This window comes from Toxorhynchites rutilus, chromosome 1 (genome assembly GCF_029784135.1).
Source record: "Toxorhynchites rutilus septentrionalis strain SRP chromosome 1, ASM2978413v1, whole genome shotgun sequence".
Lineage (NCBI taxonomy): Eukaryota > Metazoa > Arthropoda > Insecta > Diptera > Culicidae > Toxorhynchites > Toxorhynchites rutilus.
Window position 1 is genome coordinate 51,496,038 of NC_073744.1, and position 20,222 is coordinate 51,516,259.

The following is a 20,222-nucleotide window of genomic DNA, read 5'->3' on the forward strand; positions in this document are numbered from 1 at the left end:
ATTGACCAACTTAACCCGTGTGTGGGGTTAGTTGGTCAATTTATTCTGAAATATAAAGACGTTACATGAAAGAAAAATTTATTTAAATTTATTCTCTGGTTATTTTTCATTGGAGGGTACAATGCAGCTTTATTGCGGTACATAACATTCTAACGCAAAACTTCGTACTACGAAGTTATAGCCAAATTTATTCAAAAATGACCAACTAGCCCCGCCCTACCCTAATATTTCAAAAGTTGGCAAGTAGTCAAACCAGATGAAACACCCCGATAAGAACTATCGCTGTCACCCGAATTACTGGTGAAACGGCCATCTGTCCACTCACTGTCTCCCGAATACGAGGTCAACATGTATTACATCTTCCTACCTTACTTTGGGATAACTTAAACAGCACTCAAATAAATTTACCGCGAAACTAAATGTCTCGAAGGATTGCTTCGTCTACCCAACCAAACACGTGTTTCGCTTTGTTAGGTTATTTTTAGTTATCTCAGACAATTGGACAATACTGGGCCACGAGGATGACTGTTTCGTTTTGATCTCATCGTGGATGCCTCGGGACATTGAAAATTGTTGAGAAGTTTATATCGCGGGAAGGGCTGTATCATTTTGTTTTTGATGTTTCAATGGTTGTTTTATTGGCTTTTAGACGTTAAAACTTTGAGCTCTAAACTAAGAGCTATCTTTTTTAGGGTTTTTATATGCACAACCGACACAGTTCTAGCTTTCACTACATTGAAAAATGTGTTCAAACAAGCAGAAAGTGATGATGATCCCCCAGAGAGCACAAAAAACCATACGGAAAATGCTAAAATCATCACGGTTTGAACTGTTGCCACCCACGCGGAAAATTCTCACCATAATCCGTGGGTGGGTTTAATGGAGCACTCTGGAATGTTGACCAGCGGAGATGAGCCTTTGACTTGAGTACCTGCGACAATGGCGCTGAATGGGACAAAACGGTTCGTGATGACACAGAAGATGACTCGTGAACTATTTAACAGTGAAGATTATGCAAAATGATTTGACGGTCGGTTGTTTGTTTTCAACTTGCTTATGCACGTAATCTAGTCCCCATGGGGCTTTTTTTCTGGGCCCAATTTCATTTGAAATGTGTGATTTCCCTGAAGGTATTTGACTGGTTCGCTGGATACTTGGAAGCGTTGTTTGTTCTTCGCTATTTAAATTGAATCCTTGGAATCCTATCATGTTTGTATTCGTTCCATTCTTCCGAAACGAAATCCCGATAACCAAGCTAGAACTAATAATGATGGATGCTTCATCAAGTCCCTTAAATAGAAAAACTTTGTCCGCCCGTTTCGAGTTTCTCTGGTTGTATCTGCTACAGTAATTAATAGTTCGCAGAAAATTGTCCGCTCCGCTGCTGAATATTATAATAAACTCGCTGTTAACCCGATGCCACTCGCTTCTACTCCGGGAGCCGTGCGCTGTCCAGAGCTATTAATTTCACCCTTCTTAACATCGGTTTAATTGAATCCGCCACGCACTAATGAGAAAATCCCACATTTCGAATCTTTGAAAATCTTCCCAGAAGACAAAACGCTCTAAAACGATCACTGAACTGATCCTGTTGTCGACTGAACGGAATCTTTCACCCGCCCACGCTGTCCCCTCCAAGGTCCCAATTTCGTTGATTGGAATACAATCGGTAAGGCTCGTTATTAGATTTCAAGCCACCCGGGTGTAAAACTGTCCTTTTCGGGTGTTGTGCGGGCGCACTGCGGAATCCCATTCACGATGCCCGAAGCCATGTCCCGTCCCACTTCCACCCATAAACTGTTGATGGACGGGGTTCAACAATAAAGACAGCAGCTTAGCATTCCGTCCCGGCTATGTCTTCTGCGGATAATATCTCCGAATTCAGTGAATTCTGTATGGGTGCTAATTCCCCTGAGTGGGAGGAACGTATGTTGAGTGTTTGTGTGTTTCATCGAGTTCAACAGAAATCCTACTCAATTAACAGAAATGGGTTGGAAATCCCGGTGACACTACTGTTTTAGCCGCGTTGGGAACCGGTTACGGTTACCGTTTACGACAGAATGTTATTTTCGCTTGTTCGGGCTGAGTGGAGTATTTAGGCAGACGTTTCATTAAGGTTTCCGTGAAGATGAATCTGCGGAGATCATTTTCGAACTCTATTTATGTGAGCATATCTCCATTTCCAAATTAGTTCATCACAAAGGCTCGTGGTGTTAAATATTTTTGTGTATTTTCAGCCTTCGGAAATATGCCTGACATATGAAAAATAAACTTGTCCATTGAATAACTTGAACTGCATTTATCATTGTTTGAGTTTACTGTTATCTCATTGATCCATTCATAATTTTGGCATTCTTCAGAATATTTCCTTATGCATTTAAAAGTGTTTACCTCAACACACTCAACACAGAGAAACTTTATTTCTGCTATGCGCGAAGGACACCATAAACAAACTGCAGCGCGCCAAGCGGTTGTCATAGAAACTATATGGACCAAACAACATGAGTGAATCGGACAGCTCATGATCAGAATTGAGACCATCTAAATGCGTTAATTACATGGTTTAGCTATGGAAATCTAATACTAATGGTATTCAAACATGATGTTTACAATATTTGTAAGTGTTATAATCTGCTGCCGGCGACTGACGCTTTTTGAAGGCATGCCTACGGGACTCGAAAATAATGGACACAGTGAGGACGTATCTTTCCTTCCTCCACGACCAAACAACGGCTGTTTGTATTCTTGGAATTACAAGAACTAGTGCATCAGTAATGCTCGCAGCTACCAACAGACACAAACCTTTTGCGTGAAATTTTCCTGGAAGTACACGAAGAGCTGGGAGTTTCACGCATTGACGCCTTGGCAGACCTCACATCACACCGAGCATTCCTGTCCAGTGAACACACGCAACGGCTACAACATGCTAGGGAAGCATCTACAAAGTTCTACAGTCCTCTAAATTTTCAACGACGTTGACGCGCCCCTTAGAGGGAAATAGTAGTCGAAAAAATCAAAACAGTAAAGTAAGTAGAATTAGTCTTTCAAAAACTTCTCCGCCTTCTCAACAGAATGCGACTGAAATTTTGATATACTGTCAAAACTTCAATCGCATGAAAAGCCCAGCAAAAATGAAGGAAATTCATCAAAATCTTTTACCCGCTTCTTTCAATGTAATTCTTGCAACTGAAACTAGCTGGGACGAAAGCGTCAGAAGCGAAGAAGTTTTTGGAAATAATTTTAACGTATTCCGGCTCGACCGCAACTTATCGTTATCTCAGAAGAAGTCTGGAGGAGGGGTCCTCATTGCCATTAATGCAAATTTCACTTCTGAGGAACTTATAACCGAAAAACATAAAGAATTTGAGCATGTATGGGCAAAATTATCTATAGCTGGCGAAATACACATATTTGCTTCTGTGTATTTCCCACCCGAACATGCAAATAAAAAGTCGTATGAATTATTTTTTCAGACGGCAAATCGAATTGCAGAAACACTAGAACCAGAAGTGAAATTGCATATCTATGGCGACTTCAATCAAAATAAAGTAGACTTCATTCCCGATAATGATAATGAATGCATTCTACTCCCAGTCGTCGGGGAAAATGAAACCCTACAATATATATTTGACGAAATTGCACATCTCGGTCTTAGCCAAATAAATCATGTAAAAAACTTTCAAAAAAATTATCTAGACCTATTATTCACTAACATCACCGAGGACTTTTGTGTGAATGAGTCCATGAAAAATTTCACACAGCAATTGAATACTCAATCTTTATACATAATAGACAATTGCCCATCGACTGGGAGTATGAAGAAGTACCGGAATATAACAAGACGAAGCAAGCAAATGTAGCCTACAAGCCATAGAATGGCAAACTTTATTAAACAGCGAACGAGATGTCAACTTAACTGTACATATTCTTCACGAAATTCTGAATAACATAATATCAGAATTTGTGCCGAAGAAAAGAAGACGAAGAAATTCAACCAGCAAATATCCTATTTGGTTTAACGTTCAAATAAGAAATCTAAAGAATAAAAAACAAAAAGCACATAAAAAATACAAAATAGACAAAAGTCATCAAAATTTGCTTGAATATCAAAATATTTCCCAAGAATCAAATTTTGCAATTAAAAGTGCACACGAAGAGTACAATAGAAAGGTCGAAACTGAAGTCAAATCATGCCCGAAGAAATTCTTTAATTACGTAAAGTCTAGGCTCAAAATCAATAACTTCCCATCGCAGATGCATCTCGATGAGGATGTGAGGAATTCTTCGAACGAAATTTGCAAATTTCTTTCAGGAAGTATATACCACCTTTTCCGAAGAAAATCGCGATCGGAACTACTTTTCATTTTTACCGGATTATCCAAATGACATATCGGTGAACTATCTTTCACAACAGGAAATATGCCATGCACTAAAAAAATTAGACGGAACAAAAGGACCAGGACCTGACGAAATAGCACATATATTCCTAAAGAACCTGGCTGAGGAACTCACCCTTCCCTTACATTGCATTTTCAATATGTCACTACAAACTGGAATATTCCCAGAAAAATGGAAACAATCTTTTTTGGTACCTATCTTTAAATCAGGCGCTAAATCTGACGTACGTAATTATCGTGGAATTGCCATTATCTCTTGCATTCCTAAACTATTCGAAGCAATAGTCAACGAAAAAGTCTTCCAACAAGTAAAGAATAGAATTACGTGTATGCAACATGGCTTCTTCAAAGGCCGTTCAACTGCAACTAATCTGTTGGCTTTTGTGACTTTTATTTTGAATGCAATGGAAAATGGCAAACACGTAGAAACTCTTTACACTGACTTCAGTAAAGCATTTGACCGCATCGACATTCCATTACTACTCTTCAAATTGCAGAAAATAGGAATGGAACAAAGACTCTTAAACTGGCTCAATTCTTATCTAACAAACCGTGAACAAATTGTTCATTTTCAAAATTCTCTTTCAAATCCAGTAAAAGTCACATCGGGAGTCCCACAAGGCTCTCATCTTGGTCCTCTTCTTTTCATTCTGTACGTTAATGACATCTCCTTCGTTCTCAAGCGTATCAATGTACTTGTGTATGCCGACGACATGAAGCTTTTCGCGGAAATTGGAAATGAAAACGACATCGAAGCATTTCGAAACGAAATACATGTATTCCATACTTGGTGTGATAAAAATCTACTAACACTGAATGTGAAAAAGTGCAACTCTATAACATTTAGCAGAAAAAAACATGTACCAAATATTGTAATATGTCTTGGAAATCAAAATGTAGAAAAATGTGAAATAGTTAGAGATCTAGGCGTCGTCCTGGACTGTAAACTCACATTCATAGAACACTACAACTCTGTAATAAATAAGGCGAATAGTGTGTTAAGTTTTGTCGAACGCTTCTCACATAACTTCCAGGACCCATACACAATAAAGCTTTTATATATTACATATGTAAGGCCTATTCTGGAATACTGTAACATCGTTTGAGTCAGTCCAGAAACAGTTTCTTCTATTTGCACTTCGTAAACTCAACTGGACCTCATTTCCACTTCCTTCATATGAAGCACGTTGCATGCTCATAAACATCCAAACACTAAAAGAACGCCGTGAATTTGCAATGCTTTCTTTTGTTAATGACCTAATTTCGCAACGAGTACAGTCAGCTGAATTACTAGAAAAACTAAATTTCTATGTACCTGGGCGTCAACTAAGAACGCGAAATTTGTTTCTAACCAAAACATCCAGAACAAATTATGCAAATAACGCCCCTATGATGCATGATGCGTATATACAATCAGCACTGCGAAATAATTGACACAACAATGAATAAAAAACAGCTAAAAAGAAACATGTACCACAAAAATAATATTTAACCTAAGAAAACATTGTAACATTAGTGTATAAGTGTGTAGTCTACATTTGTTTGACGAAAATGAATAAATAAATAAATCGAGAAAAGGTCAGAATACGTTCCAAATAATCATCTGGCGATTGATTAAATATTAGCTCGAATGAGGGACACAAATAAAAGTGAATTTTATAACCCTTTAGAATATGTGAATCCGTGAAAATCTATATATATATATATATATATATATATATATATATATATATATATATATATATATATATATATATATATATATATATATATATATATATATATATATATATAAATGGATTTCTGTCTGTCTGTCTGATTTTTATGGACTCGGAAACTACTGAACCGATCAACATGAAAATTGGTATGTAGGGGTTTTTGGGGCAGGGGAAGGTTTTAGTGATAGTTTGAGACTCCTCCCCCCTCTCTAAGGGGGGGCTGCCATACAAATTAAATCCAAATTTCTGCATTACTCGAAAATTATTTAAGCAAATGAAACCAAATTAGGCATATTGAGGTTTTAGGGTGCAATAAATGTTTCTATCATGGTTACACTCTCCACCCCTCTCTCTAAGGTGGGGGGATGGGTGGCTGCCATACAAATGAAACACACATTTCTGCATTACTCGAGAATTAATCAAGGAAATGAAACCAAATTAGGCATATGGAGGTTTTAGAGTGCGGCAAATGTTTCTATGTTGGTTAGACCCTCCACCCCCCTCTCTAAGAGCGGCCTGCCATACAAATGAAACACAAATTACAGGGGAAACACAAACACAAACTTCTGCATAACTCGAGAACTAATCAGGCACAATTAGGGATGTGAGGGTTTTTGGGTATGAGAAATGTTTCTATGATGGTGTGACACACCTCCCTCCTCTGGCATGGGGAGAGAGTCCCATAAAAATATTACACATATTTCAACCAAAAATAATCCAACCAAACATGACAATTGAAAATTTTCGAAAAACTCTGAAAGAAAAAGGGAAAATTCGGAAAATTTCCCATATGTTCTACAATTACATAGTGGCGAGTGTTGTTAATCCATTTGATGTTTGCGCTAGCGAAATTGATCTTTGTTCGAAACTGGAAATGGATTTTAGTGTGATGAACGCACTCCTATATCTTCTTCTATCTATGCCAATAAAAAAGTATCGCCGAATGTGTTGATAAGAGCAGAACTCGAGGAACGAATAGTCCGATTTAGGGCTGTCTTTATTCTGTCATATATAACAGAATATTCACTGTTATATAAGTTGATTCATTAGTATCACTAACAAAATCACTGTACAACTCCTGCTGCATTTCATCAGCTGGTCTATTTAATTGCGGTGGGAGCGCATGATCGGCAACGGCATCTTCGTAGTCATCCGCTTCGCTGAACGAACTATCTACACCTTCTCCCGCTGAAGCTCCGCGTGGCTCGATCCTTACGATTACCTCCGACAACTCCAGCACCATCAGCAAGCTCGACTGTACCACACGGAACGCATCCCAACAAAGCCCCATAAACTCCGCCGGCTTCAATGGTTGTTCCTCCTCACAAATAACGACACCTTCTCCAGAACTACGATGTCTCGGCTGATGTGGACACAGCAGTTTTCAGAATGGCCTTTCGTGTCTTCACAATAACCAATGAAAATACCCTTCGGATCGAATTTCTCCCTTTTCGACTTCGGATCCAGGGTCATCACTCTTGAACCAAAAATCTTTAGATGCCCCAGATCCGGATTTTCTCAGTCCACGCCTCTTCCTTCAGCGAAGTGTAGAACAACGATTCACCACGTGAGCAGCAGTCGAAAGAGCTTCTGCCCAAAACTCCTTTCTAAGCTTTGCATCGTTGAGCATGCTTCAGAAAATAAACCGCCACTCGCTTGCTCGCGTCGTCCTAAAATGTCATAAAATAACGACTTCCACCCAACGACGGAACCTCTACTGGACCGCAAAGGTCGGAGTGTACCAACTTCAAAAGCTCGTGACTCACTGCGAGGGAACGAACGCTTCGCATGTTTGCCCTCCAGACAGCCAACACGATTTTTGAACGTTCCGGCTTGAAAATCGATTCCATCCGCAATTACTCCACTTATTACGAAACTCCAGGAGGCATTGCCATAATGGGTACATAGAAATGACATTTTCAAACAAATTGTATATACAATTTAGTTAATTAATCATCGAAATATCAGTGAGAATCTTCATAACAGAGTTCAAACTGCTAGAAAAACTACACTTTTGTATATTTTCGAACTAAAATAGAGTATATATTCGCAAATTTCAGTAAGTTGGTGACACATTTCCTCCATAATTGGTACACTTACCCTTTATCAAATTAAAGCCAATGAACTGGTCTTCTTTGACAAAATATTACACTTCCCAAAAAAAAAAAAAAAGATTGTGTCCCGTAATTATTGATTGTATTTGTTTTTTTTTATAATTTACATGGTTACATTGATTTTTCGCATCATCGGTTAATTTTGAAAAATCATAACTCAAAAACAAAAAAAAAACGCTTCTCTGAATTTTGGAGATGTTATGCAAAAAAATCTCAGCTTTCAAAAAATAAAAAATAAAAAATGTAGCGCCCTTGGTCCCCAGACCATGTAAACTATGAAAACTAATACAATCAATAATTAAGAAAGCAAAACCCAATTTTTTCGCAAGTGTAATAATGATTGGCTAGGAAAAATGTTACATTTGCAGCAAATTTGGATTTTGTTTTCGTAATTATTGATTGTGTTTGTTTTTTTTTATATAATATATATGGTTTCTTTTTTACATAAGATATCCAAAAATCAAAGAGGTATTTTTATTCGTTTTTGAGTTATGATTTTTCAAAGTTAACCGATGGACCGACTCAAATGATCGACATATAAAATTGAAGGCAATGAGTTAGTCTTCTTTTAAAAAAAAATGTCACTTCGATGATGTCACTTCCACCCCATTCATTTTGAGCCACTCAAATACAATCAATAATTACGAAAATAAAATCCGTTTATTCCGGTGACAAAAGTGATTAAAATCAAACAAGAATGTAATAATGTTATGCATTATACCCAATGACAACATTCCATTCCAAACTGCTTCGGGTGCGGACGCATTTTCATTTTGCTCCGCAATTAGTTCGTATTTCGTGATTGTTCTGTTATTATTATTTTTAAATTCAAACAACACCGTGAGCTGGCTTGCTAACCGTTTGTATTTCATCGGACTGTACCGCGCGCGTTTTTTTAAATTAGTGCTCGTTCTCGTGTTTTTTGTTGCAAATTCACAATGAGTTACAAAATATGCAGATGCGGCGTTACCGACAATCGTTTTTTGTGGAAGTGCGAAGGCTGCTCGATTCGCTTTCACGCGGCTTGCATCGGAGTAAAAAGGGATTACGAAGATGTCGTGAGGGACTACATGATTCCCACGTGCCGTGACTGTCAACCACGCGCCAACATTGAACTAAACTTAAAGCAGCTGATTCAGCAGCAAACGCTTATTACTGAAGAAATCAAAACACAAACAGAAGTGAATCATCGTCCAGTTCTAAAAATGCAGAGTGACAGCGTATTCCATGAAGCAATTGATCGTCTGGAAGTTCAACTCGATGGTGTAAAGAAAGAACTTGTCTCAGCAATCAAAAGCAGCTCTACCGCAACTACCGTCACCGCCATAAAAAATCATTTGTCGTCACTTTTTGATGATACGATGGAAGTGGTCAACAAAAGCGTATCGGATTCGATAAAAGCAACGATAAGCAAAATTAAACAAGAACTGAGGCAAATTGGCAGTATGACAGTAGAATTAACAAATTATTTTGAAAACCACACACAGAAGATGGATCAGATACAGCCCGTAAACTCTGATGTTTTGGATGAATTAAGAGCGTTAACTTCGGCTATCAGTACAATGGAGGAAAATTTCATCACCCCACTCCAACGACCTTCTCCAAACTTAGCTGACGAACTTCAAGACTTGAATTTAAATTTATTCGCTCCAACATCAGATCGAACCCCAAATTCCGCTGACGAACTTGGTCAAGCTTCAAATTCCGGATGGAGATGGATTAAAGGACGCTACACTTCATGGAGAAGGTGGAAAGCTGACTGAATGATAGTGCAGCGAGAAATAGAAAAACCAGACCCAATCGAGAGAGGCGCCCCAAATTCAACAACAGTGGCAACATAAATTTCGACAATAATAACAACAAAAGCAACAGGAGCAACAGTAATAACAGACGTATTTGGCAGAACCGGCAGAACAGATCCAGCGATGGCGCCCTTCTTACGGACAAAATATTACTTGCAGCAGCAAAAAGGCAATTTTCTGGATCGAACTTCATCAACTTTCAACGTGGTGAAATACTCAATCCACCTAATAACAGAGAGAATTGTCATATACGTCATATACCGATGCGACCGCAGCTCTGCCACTAGCAATCTTCAACGCGGGGGCGGAGTTTTAGTGGCGGTTAAATCGACACTCAACTGCAAATCAGTAGCACTAGCAAACAGCGACAACCTCGAACAAGCTGTTGTCTGTGTTATACTTCCAAAATCATCAATATATATTTGTGGCATTTACATACGGCCCAACTCGGAACCAGCGACATATTCAACGCACTCCTCATCCGTTCAACAGCTTCGCGATCGCGCTTTGGATTCCGACACGATTGTCGTCGTGGGAGACTACAATTTACCCCGCTTAATATGGCAGAAAGATGAAGACGTTAACGGATTGCTGCCAACGAATGCTTCATCTGAACAGGAAACTATGCTAGTCGAATCGATGGTTGCCACCGGTCTCCTTCAAATCAACAGCTTATCAAACGCAAACGGCCGCCTTCTAGACCTGGCATTCGTCAGCGATCCTAGCGTAGTTGAACTAATCGTGCCTCCATCTGCCCTACTTAGAATCGATAGTCACCACATGCCGTTTGTTCTTCGTATTGATGTCAACGACAACTTCCTGCTACCTCCTGGGAACACAATTGAAACCGACGACTTTGATTTTCGACGCTGCAACTTTGCAGAACTTAATAGAGCTGTATCTACTATCGACTGGGCTTCGTTGTTTCTCGGTAAGGATACCGACGAGACGGTACGTATATTCTATGACTCTCTGAATGCAGTTTTGAATGAGCATTTTCCACGTAGACGATTCACGAGACACTCCTACAAGCACGCTTGGTGGTCATCCGAGCTGCAGCACCTTCGTAACGCTGTCCGCAAATCCCGTAAACGTTATTTTAAAGAACGAACGGATGCAAATCGTCACAATCTTCGCATAATTGAGACTCAGTATCACGAACTTCAAACCGCATCATTTCAAAATTACATCGCCCACCTGGAGACGACTGCGAAGCGAAACCCCTCCTATTTTTGGACGTTTATTCGCAATCGGAAGCACTCAAATCGATTCCCAGCCGAGATGACTTTCAACGGTAATAGTGCTGATTCCCCGGTAGGAATAGCAAATCTGTTCGCAGATCACTTCGAAAAGGTACACAGCACCATCTCACCAGCATTCTCGCCTGACAGTCGACCTGAGCTTTCGACTGAATGCTGGAAAACTGCTCTATGCCGACGATCTGAAAATTTATAGATCAATAACATCCCATCTGGACGATTCCCATCTTCAGGCTGACGTAGAGGAGCTACGGCGGTGGTGTGAGGATAACGGAATGGAATTGAATATCAAAAAATGCAAAACAGTGTCGTTCACCCGCCGGCAGTCTCGAATTGAATTTCGTTATTCAGTCGGGCCTGAAATACTAGAGTGTGTTGATTCCATTCGCGACCTTGGAGTCGTCCTAGATAACAAACTAAGGTTCAATGAGCATCTTTGCGTCACTACCGCTAAAGCGTTTGCTGCCCTTGGATTTGTTCGTCGGTGCACCAATAACTTCAGAGATGTCTACGCAATCAAATTGCTATACTGCTCATTAGTACGTAGCATTTTGGAGTATGCTGTCTGCGTGTGGTCTCCGTTTCACATCACCCAAATCACACGAATGGAGAGAGTACAGCGTAGTTTCATTAGATATGCTCTCCGACAACTGCCTTGGATAGACCCAGACCATCTCCCCGACTACTTGAGCCGCTGCAGACTGATCGCGTTGGAATCGTTAGCTTCTAGACGTGCCAACATTCAAAAAATATTTGTGTTTGATCTGTTAAATGGAAACATTGATTGTCCATCCTTATTATGCAATGTATCATTCTATGTACCATTTCGACAACTACGTGAGCGAGATCTATTGTTTATCAATCGCCATAGGACTTCCTACGGATTCCATAACCCCTTAGAGAATTGTATCCGTGAATTCAATAGTGCTTGTGCTGTGTTCGATTTTAACGTGTCCAAAACTATCTTTAAAAATAGGATTAAGAATTTAACATAAGGATTCAGTCTGAGGAATTATAAACAATTCGAGACGGTGATAAATAAATAAATAAATAAATAAATTATTCTACGCCTTTGAAATTAATTTATACCTTTCATTTGATAACATTTTAAAATAGGTAAAAAAAATTGTACCTATACTCGCGTCGGTCTCACAGATCGATTATATTAAAAAAGTGACACACGCTCCCTCCGTACCAAATCTTGCGATATGCCAAGCAATGACGAACAACTAATGAGGAAGCTACCTGAGATCTCAAAGTCATAGTGTTCATGTTTTTTAAGAAATCAACAAATTATTTATTTGTCGGTCAGTCAGACCGATACGTGAATATAGAAAGGTTAACCGCAGTGGTGATTTGATGATGATCAAGGTGCTCTTCCACTAAAACGCTGTTTTATTGAAATCGGGAATGTTCGCTGATGTCTTCTCTAGTGGAAGTTTCGATGTTGTCACGAACCATCACAGTCGGTAGATCGGACTCTTTTCTTTGGTTATTTACATATGATCAGACATGTTTCGGGTTGCTTTTCAATGCCGTTTCCATGCGATCCTGATATCTACCAATAATTTAGATGAAAACATTTATCATCGTTGTTAGCCATTCGTTAGTCATTCCTCAAAACGCTTCAAAACGAACCCGTGTTCTGATGTAGTTGAGTCACCAAATTCAGCAAAATTAGCATCGTTTCGGCACAAGACATTTTGTTTGCAACACAAAATTTCACACAATATCTTTGACCAATATAATTATCCATATCAAAAATCGCCGAGCAAAAAAAAATTTAATTTGTTCTTAATGACGCTGTAAACAATTAAGACCACTGACAGTAGTACCAACCTAAAAAAAATGACAAATGTTCAGCGGGAAGATTTGAAATTGAATTATAAGACAATTGAAACAATCTTTTTCGGTTCGATCTGATTACTCATCAAACAGTTTCCGCAATATGCCATATCAATGATATTTTCTCCTCTCAACAGGTGCCAACAATTGTACCCACCATTGTGAGCAACGACGATGATTTGCTGGTGCCGTCGTCGCCGCCGCGGCGTCTCAGCCGCAGCAGTATCGATCTGCGGGACTTGGAGTACAAGAACGAGACGGGCAAGATCAAGAGTTCGGACAGCGTGAGCTCCATCTTTCCGCTGAACTACGAGAACAACCTTCGCTACTCGGGCAGCGAGCCAATTCAACCGAAGGAAACTCAGGAGCGACGTCCCTCGAGGAAGGAGAGCTTCAAACAGATCAACTTCTTCCAGCCGTTCTTCTCGCGCAACAGTTTGCTGAAATCTTACATTAAGGGTGGGAGCAACGCGGGGAGTAATTTGAACAATAGCAATAACCGGGAGGGCGCCAACAATCGGACCGCTTCGGAGAAGAAGCTTAACAGCAAGAACAAGGACAACCGCTCGAACAACAACATTATCGATTTGATCAACGTGGCTTCGTCGTTGAATAAGGACAGCATGGCGGCGGAGAAGGAAGTGAACACGCACAAGCGACATCAGATAGCAGCGAGTGAGTCCGATTTCCTGACAATGATCCAGAAACAGCGCTCGCAGAGATTGAGTTTGGGGAAGAACAACTCGAGTTTGAAGAAAAGTAGCAATAAGCATGGGTCTAAGGATGATCAGCTGATATACGCGCTCAGCGATTCGGATTTCACGAGCGCTCTCCAGGGGAACGAGTCGTTCCTGAAGTGTTTCAAGAACCTGAAGGCAAGCGCGGATAACAAGGACGAAATATTCAAAATTGTATTGAATGGTGATGGCGGAGCCGTCTCGGGTAATGTGACAGGTTTGAATGACACACCAGATATATTGATTGGTTGTTTAGATCACGAGCTAAGCGGGACAAGACCACTGAGTCCGACCAGCCCAAAAGAGGTCGTGACCGCTGGGGCAGAAGAACATGTATTCATCAAAAAGTCCAATCTCAATGTTGTGAATAGTATTACAGCAAACCAAATTAACACAGTTAGTGATAGTAATATAAGCCAAGGAACGGATGGTGGCTGCGTAATCGATCTGATTTCGGCGGCCATTTCTTCAGCCGGATCACCGCCACATTCGGCCGGGTTACTCCCGGAAGCAATTTCTAGAGAATACGATCGACTCAAAACTTGTGATAAAGCTACAAGCACTTTTGATCGTCTGGAACCGGATGGCAGAGGCCCCATGACTATTCTTAGTGATGCATCCACAATATCGCTAGACTTGGTGGCGACGAGTTCGAGCACAAAACTTCAAGTTCCTACCGCCGGTGGTGCTCAGCTACCCACGAAGGTTGAAGACAATGCCAATCCGGTAGATCAAGTCGTGGATACAAGATTCATCAGTAATCCGGACATCATCGTGGAGAATATCCGAAATGAAAGCATTACTAGCAATCAGCAGCAGTTACAAAAGCAGAAAACGGAGACTACATCGACAACTGCGGGGATGCCTCCGTCGATCACAACGCTGTCTCCGGTGATCCATGATGGCCTCCAGCGTAAACGACAATCTTCCACCGTCACGTACAACATCAACGTGATCAACTTTAGCGATAATCCCGACGAAGATGGTACCTACCAGTTGAACAATCGTGGCAGTGAAGCTGGCATGGCGGGCAGTGGTTTGAGATCCAACAGCTCAACGAGTGAGTATTTGGTTCCATGTTATGCATATGTGTGTATAGTATCTATCACTGTCTTCTATCTTCCTTCTCGGTGTGTTTGGATGTGTGTCCTCATGTTTTTCAAACTTCATTCGCTAGGTGCTATTTTCCGTTGGGTTTGTTAGTAATGTTCATATTCGATATACTACTTCACATTATGGACCTGTGGGCGGTTTTATCTAGAGTGCTGTCAATGATTTCCACTGTATTTAATATCACTGATTCGACAAACATGGAATCATGTTTTCACATTTTTTGATACTAATTAAAAGTTGCAACTTGAACACATATTTCTTGGTTATTTGTTTTTTTTTTCGCGTTGATTTGGTTGTTTCGAACAATTTTATGCAACCGCTTTCCGTATATATGCTACACAAATTTACCCTAACTCATATATACAACAAGAGGTGTAAATATCTACCAGCTCGCTCTTCGCTGGAATGACTTTTTGTTACATTCACAAATATTCAATTATTCATTGTATTATCACACACGCTTGAACTGAACCCTATCATTTGTTCCATACTTCACACTTTTATTTTGATCAGTGATTTTAATTAATGCACATAATTCCTCTGTATCAACGGGTCATGAAGATCATATAAACATCTTGTATGGGCTTTTGTTATTGGATACTTTCAATAAACACTTGAAATTAACAAAAAATATATTTTCGATAATGTTTGAATATTCTTCTACAATATTTTAATATAATTCACATTTAAAAAATGGAACAAATGAATGAATTCATTCCCTTCTTCAATTTCATGGTTCGGTTCCTACTTCTTGAAGCATGAAGATAGTTAGCGATTCTTGTGCCTACAAATGTCCACTGAATAGGCTTTCGAAGCAGCTGTTGACACCGTTACATTATTGGTCGCGTTATATCAACTACGTAATGCTTAAAATCTTTAATGAAAGTTTCTAAAAAGATCGACATTCAGATTGATTTGAAAATAACAACTTACTGTGCGTAATTTTGCACGTCAAACCCGTCTCAGTCATCAATCCCATCTCCCCCCTCCCCTTCCAATTTTTTTTTTCAAGTGCATTGCCCGATTAAACCCTGACACGGGGAGCCGATACAATAGAAAGGGAATGCGAGAACGAATGTTAAGTGGGAGCAGTGACATCAGCGGGGGGAATCGAAATCGATCGTTGGGAGCAAGACGGGTCTATGGTACTAGGTGAGGCCGTTTCGTCACTAAGTTGGTAAGGGGAGCGGTATATGAAAACAGTACGGAAGAAAGCAGAAGGGGAATTATTTGCTTGTAGCGTGAAAGAGACAGACTGATCACGAGCGAGCTTCGGCACTAGCGTATTGTGTTTTGTTTACAAACAAAACACAGTAGACTTCCAAGATGGCTGAAGAGTGGTTTTAGCAAGTTGGCCCACCTTAGGATATACTTCTAGGCGCCTTGGTTGGGAGTATTGGAGGCTTGAGGGGAGGTGTTTGAATTTTTTGGAGGGACTTGGTAGGATGAACTGATTCGTTCCCGGAAGAAACATCTTCCGTTGCAGGGACGCGTTTTAGATTTTTTTCCTGTCCCTTTCTCCGTAATGAAACAATTATCGGAGATCTCCATATCAGGAGATTCCCCGTTTTCTGTCATTCTTATGCTGAAGTTATCGTTTTCCTATAATTATTCTTTTTATTTTTTTCTTCTAATTAGCTATATAATTAGAAAACTGCTCCCTAATTGAACGGATGACCGAATGATTCTAACAATAACTTTTTCATGTTTTCTTTAAAAAAATCACTACTAATCCTAATTTCGTTTAAAGTCAAGATAGCGATATAGCATATTTGACAAAGTATAAGATTTTATCAAAACATGAACTTTTGTTGAAGACATTTACTTTCTATCTTTTATAGTTTCTGGAATACATTTGTATGGAAACTCCTAAAACCATAATGTTGTACTCATAAATAATGGATGTAAATTATCGCTTTGACATGTTCTTGACATGTTTATAATTATAAAACAGTTTTCAGAACATGTAAATCGGGATCATTTATACATAAAAATGTGACGAGCTAAACATTAATAGTAATTTTTCGATTAAAACATGAAAAAGTTGTTGTTGGACATACTCTTTGCCTGTAGAAGTGCTCATCTTCCGATTAGGGATTGTTAACTGGTTTTACCGTTACCGGTTTCACCGGTAATATCGGGTCATTTTTCATTACCGAATTACCGGTAATTTTACAATCATTAACCGGTAATTTCGGTATACACCATACACCAAAAATAATATTTGCCTTTACGCCGCCTTGAAACGTTACCCGAGAATCAAAATTAGATCGAAAAACACAACTGGCAGTGTTGCGTCAATTTCACGACCTCCGAACATCAGTTCAAAAATCGCTGCTCGATCTGAAAACGAAACACAGGATATGCTTCAGCGATGAGGGAATTGGTTTATGCCCTCGAACCAGTTCTGGTCGCAGTTGAATTGCTATGCTGGAAGAACCGCACCCTTTATCGAGCTGACGTCGAATTGCAATTTATGCTAGAACAGCTTTTGGAGCAACCATCAGAAGTTTTGGAGCAGCTACACTCTGTCCAACTTCTATAAGACCAGGTGATGATCTTGCTGCTTTGTGCCATTATAAATAAAAAAAAATGCTTCAACTTATATTCTAGTGTGTTGGTATTGGTGACTACCATACACTGCATGCTTTTCATATGTGTGTGTGCAAGCGCTGAGCGTAAACCAAAGGTTTTGTATTTTCCAAGTGTCAAGTTTCTATAAGACCAGTTACATATATCCGTTGTTCTAGTTGTTTTGATCAATAAATCTGAAAAATGCCGAAGAAAGACAAATCGATGCATTTCACCAAGAAAATTTTGGTATCAAAGATATTTCTCGTCGGATTGGACGATCGATCCCATCAAATAGTGCTCAATTATTTGACGAATGCTGAAGGATACGGTAAGAAGGAGAGAGCTCCACGTGAATCGAGGCTCTCTGACCGGGATAAGCGGAAACAATTATCGGAACAGAACAGAACGGATCTAGAACAGATTCGAATATCTCAAAATCGCCTATGCAAATAAAGCAATATTTCAATTCAAATGTTACTCGGGTGACAATTCGTCAAGTTTTGATAAAAAATTCTCACATAAAGAGGGTTTAAAAGGATAAAGCTCATCATCTCACTGCTGAAGATGTCTGAGTTTTGCCAAAGCTCACATGAACCGACAGTGGGACATGGTATGTTGTGACAAAAAAATCTTCCAAAAGAATACATTTGCCATATATCATAACGAAATGTTTTTCAATGTATAGGTTATCTTCACTGACGAAAAAAAAGTTTAATTGGGATGGTCTTGATGATTTCAACGGGTACTGGCGTGATTTACGGAATAAGGAACAGTATTTCTAACCAGGAATTTTGGTGGAGGCTCGTGCATGGTTTGGGCGGGATTCTGTGCAACCGGAAAGCTCAAGACAGCTTTCATATCATTCAAGGATTACATACATGTTCTGGAATCCTCTCTCCTACCGTTTTCGCGTGGATATCGTCACAAAAAATTCACATTCCAGCAAAACAATGCTACTATTCATATCAGCTAGGAACCTAAGCAATGGAATAAGGACCAAAAACTTAATTTTTTGGACTGGTCGGTTCATTCTCCAGATTTGAATCTTGTTGAAAATCTTAGGGGGATCGTTGTACGCAGAATCTACACTGAGGGAAAACGGTTCACCACAATTGAAGAGCTCAAGGTCGCAATTTCGGAAACATGGAAAAATGTCGAGAAATTCGTTCAGCGTTCAGGTTGCCAATTATTGACATGGAAATCAGCCGATCGTTTTGAATTTTTCATTGATAATCCTTATGAATTTTGAATTGGTCTTACTGGACAGCTGAAATTATCACATTTAAGCACAATAAATAAACAAACAACTCAACTTTAAGCGTTCAACAATGTATGAATGTATCTTGTTGAAATTTTAACTGTTTGTGTTGCAACCAAAAAGAATCAGGGTGGTCTTATAGAAGTTGGGCAGAGTGTACTTGAAGCCCTGATTACAGTAAAGCGTTCCGTATATGCAGATTTGTTCGCGTATATTAACACGTTGATCCCTGATTTTTTCTCTTTTTCTCTAGTTATTGTATTTGAAAAAGAAAGAAAATAGTCAGGAATTCGACTAGGGAGCAGTCACATATCGTAAAACATTCGAAAACAAACCATGTGTTTTTCTGTTTCCTTATTTTGTAACTGTCAGTCCCAGTGATCAACGTTTTGCTAACGAAGCTCATCTTCAATCCCTAAGGACCGACACGGGACTCAACGTGTTCAAAATGATTCTACTCGTGCTCACGACAAGATTGATGATAACTTTCGCGTTTTCTATCAAATATCACGGACTGCATTGATCAAGCAAAATTGATCGTGACTTGATGAAATTTGACGATTATTGATTTAGTCGCTGGACAAGAGGAGGGAACAATCCACCGGACTATACAGAACCTGCAGAACAGTTGAGCATCAAGAAAAAAAAACTTGAACGACGATTGCAGCAATCATGAGGTATCAAGTTCCAGCTCATGCTTAACGTCTATAAACGGATTTATGAAAACCCTCAGACAATAGTTTTCGTACAGTGCACAACTAATAGAGGACTATGCGCAAATGCATAACAAAGGTATTCGATGCTCTTCGTACTGAACCTACAATTACATTGTGACAAATGGTATTAGTCCATTTGATGTTTGCGCTAACGAAATTGATTTTTGTTCGAAACTGGAAATGTATTTTAATGTGATGAAACGCACTCCTATACCTTCTTATATCTATACCAATAAAAAGTATCGCCGAATGTGTTGATAAGAGCAGAACTCGAGGAAGGAATTGTCCCATTTAGGGCTGTCTTTACTCTATCATATTTTCTGTATCAAACATTTATTCCATGTAACGGATAAACATGTTATTTGCAAGTGGTTGAAAAATCATGAACTAGAATTGTGTCTGAAAATAATCTGATAATGTCATGATGAGTTTTGTTAGAAATACTAGGAATTTTATAGTAAAAAACGTAAATCGAACGGGGTCGATTAGAAGATCAATCAATGAACAGTTCTGCGATTGGACCCATGAACTTGCTCATAGTAAGAAAACGTGAATGTTTGAAGGTACTGATAACAAAAAACAAATGTTGGGTGGGACGAAGTTTGCCGGGTCTATACATATAAACATGGATTTCTGTCTGTTTGTTTGTCAGATTCTTATGGACTCGGAAACTACTGAACCGATCGACA

At 39.4% G+C, this 20,222-nt stretch overlaps 2 protein-coding genes across 5 annotated transcripts in view; both read left to right on the forward strand.

Annotated features, from left to right (window-relative positions):
- The window catches only part of LOC129763188 (octopamine receptor beta-3R-like), a 398,150-nt gene that overhangs the window by 327,610 nt on the left and 50,318 nt on the right, over nt 1–20,222 (forward strand). For all 4 annotated transcript variants that reach the window (XM_055762014.1, XM_055762017.1, XM_055762016.1 and 1 more), the window contains exon 7: nt 13,273–14,932. In XM_055762014.1, the coding sequence (XP_055617989.1) occupies nt 13,273–14,932 (1,660 nt within the window). The remainder of the gene's footprint in view (nt 1–13,272; nt 14,933–20,222) is intronic.
- Nucleotides 10,578–11,365, forward strand: LOC129763189 (uncharacterized). The gene is made up of 2 exons (XM_055762018.1): nt 10,578–10,982; nt 11,039–11,365. The coding sequence occupies exons 1-2, from the start codon at nt 10,656–10,658 to the stop codon at nt 11,099–11,101; spliced, it is 390 nt and encodes a 129-aa protein (XP_055617993.1). The 5' UTR covers nt 10,578–10,655; the 3' UTR covers nt 11,102–11,365.

Excerpts from the sequence above, each read along its gene's own strand:
- LOC129763189 (XM_055762018.1), top strand. The coding sequence starts at position 10,656 with ATGCTAGTCGAATCGATGGTTGCCACCGGTCTCCTTCAAATCAACAGC. Across the intron at positions 10,983-11,038 it reads GTAAGGATACCGACGAGACG|ACGATTCACGAGACACTCCT; the intron begins GTACGTATATTC and ends TTTTCCACGTAG.